Source organism: Tripterygium wilfordii, chromosome 14 (genome assembly GCF_013401445.1).
Source record: "Tripterygium wilfordii isolate XIE 37 chromosome 14, ASM1340144v1, whole genome shotgun sequence".
Lineage (NCBI taxonomy): Eukaryota > Viridiplantae > Streptophyta > Magnoliopsida > Celastrales > Celastraceae > Tripterygium > Tripterygium wilfordii.
The window spans coordinates 5,593,655-5,606,334 of record NC_052245.1 but is presented as its reverse complement, the minus strand read 5'-3'; the positions used below and the strand labels follow the sequence as shown (position 1 = coordinate 5,606,334).

Sequence of the window (12,680 nt, the reverse complement as noted above, 5' to 3'; positions counted from 1 at the left end):
GACAGGACACATGTTTCTGTCAATCCATTACATGTGTTGACGTCACCATGGCCTTTCTCGATGTGGGGATTAGATGTCATCGGTCCAATTGAGCCGAAGGCTTCTAATGGGCATCGGTTTATTCTGGTTGCTATCGATTATTTTACCAAATGGGTGGAGGCTGCTTCGTATTCTAATGTGACAAGTAGCGTGGTTGTTCGGTTTTTGAGGAAAGAGATTGTTTGTCGATATGGAGTCCCAGAAAGAATTATCACTGACAATGGCACGAATTTCAACAGTAAAATGGTGAAGGATTTTTGTGACCAATTCAAAATTTATCACCATAATTCGACTCCTTACCGTCCGAAGATGAATGGGGCTGTCGAAGCGGCGAATAAGAATATCAAGAAGATCATTGGGAAGATGACAGAGAATTACAAAGATTGGCATGAAAAGCTCCCTTTTGCTCTATATGGTTATCGGACATCAATACGTACATCTACCGGGGAAACTCCTTTCTCTTTGGTGTATGGCATGGAAGCGGTTTTGCCTATCGAAGTGGAGATTCCATCCCTTCGAGTAGTTCTGGAGGCAGGATTGGAAGAATCAGAATGGACTCGAATGCGATATGAACAGTTGAATTTGATTGAGGAACGAAGATTACGAGCAATTTGTAAAGGGCAATTGTATCAAAGAAGATTGATGAAAGCACATAATAAGAAAGTTCGAGCCCGCAGTTTTAGGGAAGGAGATTTAGTGTTGAAGATGATCTTGCCGCCTCAAAAGGATCACCGAGGGAAGTGGACACCGAATTATGAGGGACCATATGTGGTGAAGAAAGCCTTTGAAGGAGGGGCATTAATGTTGACAAGAATGGATGGAGAAGAATTGCCTAATCCGGTGAATGCAGACACTATCAAAAAGTATTACCCATAGCAAAAAAAAAAAAAAAAAACAAAAAAAACAAAAAACAAAAAACAAAAAAAAAAAAAAAAAAAAAAAAACTCGCTAGATTGAAAACCCGAAAGGGCGATCTAGGCAAAAATTAGAGTTAAAAGCTCGCTAGATTGAAAACCCGACAGGGCGGTCTAGGCAAAAATTAGAGCAATAAAAATCCTGCTGAAGTGAAAACCCCTCGTGGGCGCTTCAGGCAAAGATTAGGGAAAATAGGAAAATCTCTACTAAAGTGAAAACCCTTCCTGGGAGCTTCAAATAATATTGAGATCAGAAAGGTGTGGTGAAAACAACTAAGGGGAAGGAGGCAGAGGCCTTTCGAGGATTTGAGATGAATATAAGGAAATACAATGAATGACAGATAGCGAGGCTGTACAAAGGTGAATTGGTTATGCATGATGAGTCTATGAAGGAGAAGCTTCATATGGAAGTAGTCAGATTCAATAATTGCAAAATGGGGGCACACAAAACTGGGGCAGTTTTGTGCGGTATTAAAGTTATCTCATTTTATATCCTGTAAAAATTTCTGCTATTTCCTTTATTTCTAACTCTCTTGAATCATATATATACTCGATCAGTCTCTCCTGTTATCTATTTATTCTAAATAAAACTCTCTGAGGTTATTCAGTTCATTTCCAAATTCCTTATTCATTGCTCGTGTTCTTCACGATTTTATCGCTTATATATCTTGCCTTCAGAAATCTCGTGTAGTACAAGCATTGCCATACTATTGAATTTATTTGGAAGTTAAGTGAAGTAATAAAAGAATCATGACAAGTGTATTAGGACATTGTTCTTAGCAAGAACTTGAGAGATTTGGTGTTCTTGACTGTAAAGGAGCTAAAAGAAATTAAATGACGCTAAAAGGCATGGTGGAGCTGAAGAGATTTTGGTGTTCTTGACTGTAAAGGAGTTAAAAGAAATTAAATGGCGCTAAAAAGCATGGTGGAGCCAAAGAGATTGTGATGTTCTTAATTCTAAGAGAGCTAAAAGAAATTAAATGACGTTAAAAGACATAGTGGGGCCCAAGAGATTTTGGAGCCGAAAAGCTTTTGTTTGGCGTTAAAGGTATGTCGGATTTGATGGAAATAAGATGGTAGCAGTAAATCGATGGAAAGACCAGACAAAAAGAGAATGAAAGATACAAGAATAAGCGTAACATGGCAGATCGAAGATAGGGTGGAATCAAAAGATGCAGTCTTCTCATGATGGATGATTGTAGGATGATAGGGGTGATGGTGCTTACGACTATTAACCAAAATCAAATTTTCAAAATGAGAAAAATAAAAGAAAATACAATTTTCTTCATACATTCATACACTCATGGATATTTTCTTGCATAAATTCTAACAAACATTTTTGGCCAAGCCGGGAATGGCCTCGTGATCCCGTGCCCTTTATTTTTCTGCACCAACATTTGGCCAAGCCGGAAATGGCCTTGTGATCCCGTGTCCTTTATTTTCTGCACAAACATTTGGCCAAGCCGGGAATGGCCTTGTGATCCCGTGCCTTTTATTTTTCTGCACCAACATTTGGCCAAGCCGGGAATGGCCTTGTGATCCCGTGCCCTTTATTTTCCGCACCAACATTTGGCCAAGCCGGGAATGGCCTTGTGATCCCGTGCCCTTTATTTTCTGCACACACATTTGGCCAAGCCGGGAATGGCCTTGTGATCCCGTGCCTTTTATTTTTCTGCACCAATATTTGGCCAAGCCGGGAATGGCCTTGTGATCCCGTGCCCTTTATTTTCTTGCACAAACAGTTGGCCAAGCCGGGAATGGCCACAGTGATCCCGCGCATTTCAGTTCCCGTACGAAACTCGGTTGACTACACCTTTGTTTGTCTTTTATTTCATAAAAGACATACAAAGGGGGGCAGCTGTAGTACCCGGTTTTCGTCCGGCCCAAAAAAAAAAAATAATAATAAAAAATTAAAAAAATAAAATTTAATTAATGAAATTAAAAAATACAATAATAATAACAATAATTCAAAAGCCCGTTCTGGAGCCCGTAATCTCACAAAAAATTCAAAGCCTGTTTCTTGGACCCATAAGCATGCAAAAAATCCTAAAGCCTATTTCTTGGACCATAAGCCCATTAAAATTCCAACCCAAGCCCAATATAACTAAACCCTAGAAAATATCTAAAAAATAGGACATTTAAATAAATAATAAACAAAAGAAAATCCTTAAGAGAGAAAGGTGGTTCCTTTATTAGGGTTTCACAAAAATAAGGAAAAGACAAAAATGTAAGTCTTGAGGGTTTTAGAGAATGAGAGGTAAATAGGGTTCTTGGGGGCATTTTGGGATTTTTTTAAAATAAAGATAAGTTAAAAGGGAGAGGGTAGCCGAAGTTAAGGGGGAGAAAAAAGAGAAAAAAAGCTTGTGAGAGGAGGCCTGCCGCACAAGAGGGTTTTGGTGTGAAAAGGAGAAAAAAAAAACAAAAAAGAGAGAGAGCAAGAACAGGGGAAGGAAATCGGGAGAGGGAAAAGAAAAAGAAAAAATCGTGCAGGATTTTTTTGAGGAAAAAAGGGAGAAAGGGAGAAAGAAAAAGAAGGAGAAGAGAGCAAACAGAGAAGGAAACCGTGAGAGATAAAGAAGGGGAACCAGAGAGGAACCAAGAGATAGAGGGGAGGTGAAATCGACAGGGAGATCGGGAGAGAAAGACTTCACTAAACGCAGAATCAGAGAGAAGATGGCTCACGGATTAAACTCAGTCGAAAACAGATAGCAAAGCCGCATAGAGAGACGGACGAACTCAGTCGTTACACAAAAAAAAATCAGAAGGGAGGAGAGACGAAGTTGAGAAGAGAGGAAGGAGGTAATTTCTAGTTTGTATTTTTGTATTGCGGTTTACTGCTGTGGACTTTGCTCGATTTTTGATACATGAATTTCTGTTTGTATTTGAATCGATATAGTCTTACTCTCTGCTTTCAATATATGGGTTGTATATGGTCTGGGGGTATGATTGGTTTGCTTGCCGATGTTGAGTTTTGATATCTGATTTATGGCATTTGAGCTAGAGAGTCAATTTTGATGAAATTACAGAGTAGTACTTCACTCATGTATCAATGCAATCTGATCCTATTTCTTGTTGGTGTCTTAATGCTGATTGTGCAATTATTGGGATTCCTATAGGGCAATAATCGGCACATGTAAGGCTGCTGTTTAAATCGGATTCGTCTGTTGGTTTATGCTTTGCTTTGTGTGGTTTGCGTTGACTGTGTGGTGCGTGCTGTTTGTGTTTGTGTGAGCAGAGTAATCTATGTGGACTATATGGTATAAGAAGATGTATGTTGAGCTGGTTCACGATCTGTCAATCATATATTGTTTGCTGGTTGTTGGTTGCTGGTTGCTGGTTGCTGGTTGCTGGCTGTAGATTATACTTGTGTTTGAATTGGTTTTGAGCTGATTCCATAGGCTGTGTGCTTAGGTGAGGCAAGCTGAGGTATTCAAAGCCGAGACCCTAAGGTGTGGTGGCTTCATGATGCACTGCATGTTTAATTATCCATAGGAGGGATATCTCACTTTGCTCACGTCTATCTACACAAGAAATTCCCGAATTTCTAGTTCTCTTCAACACTTAAAAGGATACACGAATATGAAATTCAAGTGGAACAAAAGTGATATTTCAAAGGTTTCTATCCGGTATGAATAAAGAGTTACAATGCAATTCCAATTCGACAAAGGATTCTCACTAGTTTGTAACACTGATTCATTGATCAATGAATCTATTAAGAAACCGGTGTCTCACATCCTTACTTAGGCAATCACCTGCTTAATGCCAGGCACGGCACCTAATGCCATACAAAGAAATAATACCTTTACAGGTGTCCTCTTCCATTTGAATCATTCTTTGGATCGAATTAAGTATGGGAATTCCATTGTTTTGCTTGCTGCTGGCTGGTGATGATTTATGATTGTGTTTGAGTCGATTTTTGTGCTAAATTTGTTGTGAGGATTTCATGGTTTTATTTGCTATGTGATGGTTAATTCTTAACATGCTGGTTATGTTTGTATATGTCAAGTTGCTAGCATGTTGACTGATAATTTAATCTATGAATTTTCGATCCAAACTTGTTTGAAATACCATGCTATGTACAGCTCAAAAATTGTGTTTGTGTGTGCTAATCTTTTAATATGGTTTTGGTTTGATAAAATTGTGTTTGTGTTTGTTTGGTTGGATGAGGACCGCGCTGGACTTTCGTTTGGGACCGGAGAGTTCATTTGAAGATTGGACTGGGTTTGAGCCACACACAGGCTCCGTGGGCCACATTTTGTATTTTTAATATTTGTTACTTGTATATATTTTTATCTTATTTTTATATATCTTTGTAAAGGCAAATATGTAATAGGGTAGTGAAAATAATGGAAATGTAGTATAGAGTAGTGTAATTTATATTTATGCATGTTCTTAACATGATTAGTATGCATGTTTAGAGGTTTAGTTTTGCCAATCTATCAATTCAACAATCATGTCTTTACCAACTTTTCACAAAAACAAATTAATGATACTAAATTAAAGTCAATTAGGAGGAGGACTTGATGACATTCAGCTCCTGCCTAGACTTTAGTTGTGCTATCCATATTTAAACAGAATGTAAATGGTAATTTAATTTACTAGATACCTAAATTAAAGTTCATTAGGAGGAGGACTTGATGACATTCAGCTCCTGCCTAGGCTTTAATTATGTTATCTTTTCAAATTAAAGTGTCATTTGAATTTCTAAACACAATGATAATTTACTAGATACCTAAATTAAAGTTCATTAGGAGGAGGACTTGATGACATTCAGCTCCTGCCTAGGCTTTAATTATGTTATCTTTTCAAATTAAAGTGTCATTTGAATTTCTAAACACAATGATAATTTACTAGATACCTAAATTAAAGTTCATTAGGAGGAGGACTTGATGACATTCAGCTCCTGCCTAGGCTTTAATTATGTTATCTCTTCAAATTAAGATATCATTTGTACTCAAAAAAAATAATGGTAACTAAATGGAAGTTAATTAGGAGGAGGACTTGATGACATTCAGCTCCTGCCTATGTTTTAATTACGTTATCTTTTCAAATCAAAATATCATTTATATTAGACAAATAAATTTTCAAGAAAAAGCACATAGATCAATCTAGGTAACCTTTTAGGGAGTTGTGGGGTGCCTAACACCTTCCCCACACTCAATAGACCCCCTTACCCATTTTTTGGTTCGTAGACCATTTTTTTTTTAGTGTCCAATTGCACTTAAATCAATTGGTGGCGACTCTAAATCTTTTTCATCCTTTCATCGCCGGTCCGCGTCGTGACCCCGGTTGCGACACACAAGTTAACTGTAACTTCATTAAAAGATTCTTTAGGTTAATTTAGTTTTGTTGCATTTGTAGGTGGTTCGAGGACTTGAAGCTCACATCGCGATATTCTTATCCGAGAGCTAGAATTGCAGAAATCTACATGTGGACTAATGCTGTTTACTTTGAGCCACAATACCGAAGTGCTCAGATAATGCTTACCAAAATTGTCAAATTGATATCAATCATCGATGATACGTATGATTCCTACGCTACGATTGACGAACTTCGACTATTGACAGATGCAATTGAGAGGTTTGATACCTCTTGCTAACTCTTTATATATGTCCATGTTTACTGATTATCTACATGTGTTGTATAATTGATGTGCATAAAAAGTTCACTAATTTTTTAGTTGGGACATTAATGCTATTGATGAACTACCGGACTACATGAAATTCCTTTATAGCACTATTTTGAATCTTTACGGGGAACTTGAGACTGAACTAGAAAGTGAAGGCAGATCTTATGGTGTATCCCATGCAAGGGATGCGGTATGTATAATAGCAATATTATCAACCACATATGTAATTAGTTGATACTATTGTGTATTTCTTACATTGATAATTGTTTTGTTACTAGCTAATACAAATTGTGAAAGCATACCATATCGAGGCAGAGTGGCTGAACAAAGGCTACGTTCCGTCATTTGATGAGTACATGGAAAATGCCCTAATTTCAAGTGGTTATCATGTATTTGCAATATCATCGTTCCTTGGAATGGAAGAAATTGGAACAATGGAGGCTTTTGACTGGCTAAAAGGATTTCCAAACATTGATACGGCTGTGCAAATTATTTGACGTCTCATGGATGACATAACATCACGGGGGTATGATATGGCGAAAGAAATTTTTATTAGGATAAATGCAACTAGATTCCGTGAAGAGCTTGTTTATACTATGAGAACAAACTTCAGGGGATCTGATTGCAAACTACCTACTTTTTATGTTTCCATTATCCTCTCACTAATAGTAATAAAAAAAATGTCAATAATTTGTACTTCTAGGCTGAGCAAAAGAGGGTACATGTCGCAACTGACATCAAATGCTATATGAAGCAATATGGCTCGTCTGAGAGAGAGGCGATAAGAACAACTTTCAGAAAACGAATGCAAGTGCATGGAAAGATGTAAACGAAGAATGCATGAGACCAACTACTGTCTCCATGGATCTCCTAATCCGGTTCGTTAATCTTGCGCGTGTCATTGAAATCCTTTACAAGTATGAAGATAAATACACCAATAGTGGGACTTTGAAGGGTTACATCAAGTCATTGTTCGTCGACCCCATACCAATGGAAGAAGCTATATAGGCCAATTGGTTCTAGTCCTTTAAGATTGAAGTTGTACGTGATGTTTATGTTTGTAAAAAGATGATTTAGACTTCACTCATGGGTTGTCCAAATTGTTAGAGTACACGTGTGCTTCATATGTGTGTGTATGTGTCAAATGTATGTCCATGTGTTTTATGTATATTACGTGTGAGAGATGTGCTATGTGTTTGCCTTTATCTAGCTTAGTCTAGAAAGCTCTTAGATTATAAAAAGTCAAGAGTATGTGTTGTATTGTTTATATATATATATATGTGTATGTACTATGCTGGAAAAGATATAGACAAGAGAGACTTGTGTGTGAATTTTCTTGAGTTCTCTCCATACTTTCCCCCTCTCAAAACCAACAAGTGATATCGGAGCGGTTTCTTAGAGGGCCTGTGAGACTTCGCTGTGCTGCCACTGCCCTTATGGGTGGTGGTGGCAACAGCAAGCTTGTAAATCTTTGTTGGTTTCTTTTGTATTTTTTCCTCTTTTTTCAACTTATATCCATCTGTTTTCTTTTGTGTTGATCAAAGAGTGGAACTGTCATCATTGAGTTGTTTTTACTGGTGATTTGAGCTTCTGTTGGTGCTGTGTGATGGCTGGGATCAGTCCTGGTAGTTGAAGGCAGCAGCAAGCTCGTGTGGTGGTCGGATGGTGGTGTTCCATAGATGGGGTACACTTGTTTCTTCACTGGTTGCAGTTCTGAAATTGGTTTATTTGGAGTCCGATCCATGGTCCGCTTATGCTGATTTTCGGATAGTACGTTTGTGACGCATGGTGGTTCGATCTGAATAGTGTGATTGACCTGCGGAGTTGTCTAGCACTGTCAAATGTCACGGACTTTGTGACTGCAATCTGTGGTATTTTTTATGAAGAAAATGAATTTTTGTGGTCTGTTTGTGGTTCCCCGTGGTATGAGATGTAGGAGTTGTATTTGGTGTGTATATGGTAGCACAATATATGGTGTGACCCGTGGTCTGTGTTGTATTCTAGCTAGTTGTTGGACTTTGGTAGTCGTTTGAGATCGTTGTTGATGACCCGGGTGTTGTTGAATTTCCTCCATTTGTCTGCTTGTGTGAAATCTTGGCAGAGTTCATCTTTCCGAGTCGGGAATACTGAGCGGCGTAAGGTCGGTAGTGGAGACTCTTGGTGAACAGTAGTTTTTTGTTGGGACCTCCGGTGAAGCGAAGCAAAGCTTCACGTGTCTTGTTCACTTAACCCGTTTGGAGCGGGAGGCCTCAAATTTCTGGTGATAGCCTAGCTGGCTACACGTGTTTGAGGTCTAATGAGAGACCCGTAATTGTGTTTAGGCTTGTGTGAGGAGACTGTTGTGATTGGAGGTGTATCCAGCTTAGACTACAGATTTGTACGCATATGCAGCAAGGGGGAGTGTTAGAGTACACGTGTGCTTCATATGTGTGTGTATGTGTCAAATGTATGTCCATGTGTTTTATGTATATCACGTGTGAGAGATGTGCTATGTGTTTGCCTTTATCTAGCTTAGTCTAAAAAGCTCTTAGATTATAAAAAGTAAAGAGCATGTGTTGTATTGTTTATATATATATATATGTGTATGTACTATGCTGGAAAAGATATAGACAAGAGAGACTTGTGTGTGAATTTTCTTGAGTTCTCTCCATACTTTCCCCCTGTCAAAACCAACACAAATATTGTTAGTGGTATTTGAATTTTCCGTTTGTTATCAACGGGTGAGAATCTTGCCAGTTGAGTTGTCCAAATATTGTTAGTCGTATTTGAATTTGTGTATGAAAGCATCCTTCTTTTATAAGAATAAATGAACTTTGAGATTCCTTACCGATCTTTTATTGGAAAAAAAATGTAGGTTGATGTTCTTATTTTTTGCTGATTACATGGCACACACCTTGTTTGGTTGATATTATGAGACAAGTTTAGTGAGGAGGGTTCGCAGTGATTGGATAGGGGAGGGTTCGGGAATCAGGAGAGTTGCAATAGAAATTGACATTTTTTTTTGATCTTTATTCAATAGTACTAGCGATCAGAAAAATTTCGAACAATAAAATCCAATGCTGTTCATTCCATCACATGGTTAGGAAATCTGACAGTACAATCCAAAGTTGTTAATGGGATGATATGGCTATATATCATCTACATTAAAAGGTTTGTCATCTGGTTGCGTGGCCTGATGGTTAAGGCGCGCTCACTCGGAGTCTTAAACTGTGGGTTTGAGTAACTATTGCAATCAAATTTCGTAGTAATACACATCCATAATAAATTTCTCCATAACTGTGGCATGCTTAATCGGCTTGATTACATGTAAATAGAATCATGTGTTATTTTTTTGTACAAAGATATCCTTATACGGACACCTGCATTTTATGATAACTTACATACCTCTTTCCCCAGCCATCGGGATTAAAAAATTTAGCATGCGTTTTGTTTAGGTGTTTTCTAGATATTTTTTGTTTTCATTTTCAGAAAAATAGAAAATGCACTAGAAAACGCATTTTGGTAATGATTTTAGAAAAAAAAAAGAAGGAAAATGAGTTAGAAAATAGAAAACAAAATAAAGTCGTTTTATATTTTTTAGCAAACATGACTGTCCTCTAAAACACAGGATTCTCCGCTTCTATCTTCGTATTTACCTTTCACTCTCGTCTAATCTCTCATCTCCCCCTTTCACTTGTGTGTTTTGATTACCCAAACTGTTGTGAAGTTCGAAAATTGAATCCTCCACCGGAGCTTCGTGCAACGACGCCGATCTATGCTTCTAGTTGAAACTCCTCTCATAACGACGTGATCTAGAAGTGCCTCAAGGAGGTTCTGAGGAGTTTTTGTTGGAGGAGAGTGAAAGAATAACAGAGTCATGTTATACGCTGCGGAATAAATACATACCTCCAATTGTTGTTGTTCAAGCCTCTTGTAGAAAATATCCAGAGAAAGCTCAGGTACAAAGAACACCCTTCTGCTCACTATAATATCTCAAGTATCTTCTGGTCTATACCTTTTCAGAAAGTATGACTTGATGGTGGTGACAAACCTATATATATGTGTTAGACCAGGGACATTTGAAATTCAAATGATTGTTTTACATCCTACCATCAAAGAAGTTTACTTGTAGTGGGTTTGTCCACTACTCAATCACAACCGAAATTCTAGCCACTTAATCACAACAACTTTGACTAGTCGTTACCTCTATTTGATGTGGCAGGTGGGCCACTTTAAGTCCCTAATAAGATATGTGATTAACATTGTCTATAATCAGAGACGTGGCTAACATTCTCTCACCACATGGCACAATCAAATTACCAATAGCTGATGAATTACAACAACAATCTGGCCACAATTGTCAATTTTCAGTCATGGAAAACTTACTCAAGTAAGGAGTTCAAAGACGAATCCTGGCGGTTATATTAATGGAACACTCCCTTCCATGTATTACAATATATGCATCTCCTCAAATATATCCTTATAAATGACTTCCATAAGCCATTTAGAGTCCTACTTTATTTATCAGTTAACATGAGCTTTACGTGCACAAAAATTTCATTTATTTTATTACTAAGAATATGAAATTCATACATTGTGGCTAATCAAACCAAAATGAATTAACAAAACCCATATTGTCCACGTGACCCTTATACTGTATAACCGAAAATCCTTTGATCAAGGGATCTACAGGCATTAGTTCAGTGCTAATATACTGAATGTCCACCTTTTGCTTGCTAATATGGAATCTAACGGCAAAATACTTGATATGATGTGTTTGCTGTGACCTCTGAAATAGTTTCAAAGAGCAGATAGAAGATGGAAGAAGAAAAAATTTTATTGAACCATAAATTTGCAAGTTACCAAGCAACAGTAACAATGACAAGCTTAAATACAGAGAGTAGCAACGGTAGTGATGACTAATAGTCATCAAGATAAAAGAAAGATAAATAAATAATTGACATGACATAATAATTTGAATGAAACGATGCCATAATCACGTGCAGCAAAGAGGTTGTGGCAAGGAAGAAACGCAAACGACGACGTTCAGTAGACGTTGAGAAACGATAGCGTTTAGATAACTTAACACCCCCTTTCAAGATGAAGATCACTGAATTTCAGTGATGTTCAGTATGGTCATGAAGAGCTGAAGCTGGGCAACGGTCATGGGTTTGGTGAAGATATCTGCAGGCTGCATAGTCGTTGATATGTGTTTCAGCTGAATTAATTTTTTTTCAACCTTTTCGGGAACAAAGTGGCAATCGATTTTGATATGCTTCGTCCTTTCATGAAAGACAAGATTCAAAGCAATGTGAATGGAGGCTTGGCTATCACAGAAGAGAGGAATATGTCTGTTGATTTTCATCTATAACTCATTTAGTATGGCATTTATCCAAACTATTTCACTTGTCACTCCTGCCATTGATCTGTATTCAGCTTCTGCTGATGATTTTGAAACTGTTTGTTGGACGATTTCCAAGAAATAAGAGATTTTCCATACATTATGCTATATCCTGTTACTGATCTTCTTGTGTCTGAGCATGATGCCCAATCTGCATCACGGTAGGCTTCTAGATTATGTGGTTGCTTGCTAGGAAATAATAAGCCCTGAGTAAAGGTGCCCTTTAGGTATCTGAGAACCCTTTGAGCTGCTTGCAGATGGGTTGTTGTTGGATTTCTCATGAACTGATTTAAAGTGTTGATAGTATAACTGATGTCTGGCCTGGTCAAGTTCAGGTACATGAGCTTTGCAACTAGTCTCCTATATTGCATTGGATCATCAAGAAGATCTCCTTTGTCACCTGCCACTTTAGAATTTGTATCCATAGGAGAGGTGATTGGCTTGCAATCTCAGAACTTAGTGTCCACAAGTAAATCAAATATATATTTGTGTTGGCTGATTGTCATTCCCTGATCAGATTTATGTATTTCTAATCCTAAGAAATATTTTAGGTTTCTTAGATCTTTAATTTTGAAACAGGAAGCTATGCAATTTTTGATCTTATTTATTAGATCTAAATCATTCCCCCCCAATAGCCATGTCATCTACATGGAGTAGAAGAATGACCTTAGAACATTTTCTTGTGTAAGAAAACACAGAATAGTCACATTTGGATTGT

General features: G+C 37.6%; 2 protein-coding genes across 2 annotated transcripts; one reads left to right on the top strand and one right to left on the bottom strand.

Annotated features, from left to right (window-relative positions):
• Positions 1-6,381: 6,381 nt before the first annotated feature.
• LOC120014154 (probable terpene synthase 2) lies at positions 6,382-7,079 on the top strand. The gene is made up of 3 exons (XM_038866075.1): positions 6,382-6,533; positions 6,634-6,772; positions 6,861-7,079. The coding sequence occupies exons 1-3, from the start codon at positions 6,382-6,384 to the stop codon at positions 7,077-7,079; spliced, it is 510 nt and encodes a 169-aa protein (XP_038722003.1).
• A 4,891-nt stretch (positions 7,080-11,970) lies between these two features.
• LOC120014153 (uncharacterized mitochondrial protein AtMg00240-like) lies at positions 11,971-12,387 on the bottom strand. The gene has a single exon (XM_038866074.1). The coding sequence runs from the start codon at positions 12,385-12,387 to the stop codon at positions 11,971-11,973; it is 417 nt and encodes a 138-aa protein (XP_038722002.1).
• Positions 12,388-12,680: the final 293 nt, after the last annotated feature.

Excerpts from the sequence above, each read along its gene's own strand:
- LOC120014154 (XM_038866075.1), top strand. The coding sequence starts at position 6,382 with ATGTGGACTAATGCTGTTTACTTTGAGCCACAATACCGAAGTGCTCAG. Across the intron at positions 6,534-6,633 it reads TTGACAGATGCAATTGAGAG|TTGGGACATTAATGCTATTG; the intron begins GTTTGATACCTC and ends CTAATTTTTTAG. Across the intron at positions 6,773-6,860 it reads TATCCCATGCAAGGGATGCG|CTAATACAAATTGTGAAAGC; the intron begins GTATGTATAATA and ends TTTTGTTACTAG.
- LOC120014153 (XM_038866074.1), bottom strand. The coding sequence starts at position 12,387 with ATGGATACAAATTCTAAAGTGGCAGGTGACAAAGGAGATCTTCTTGAT.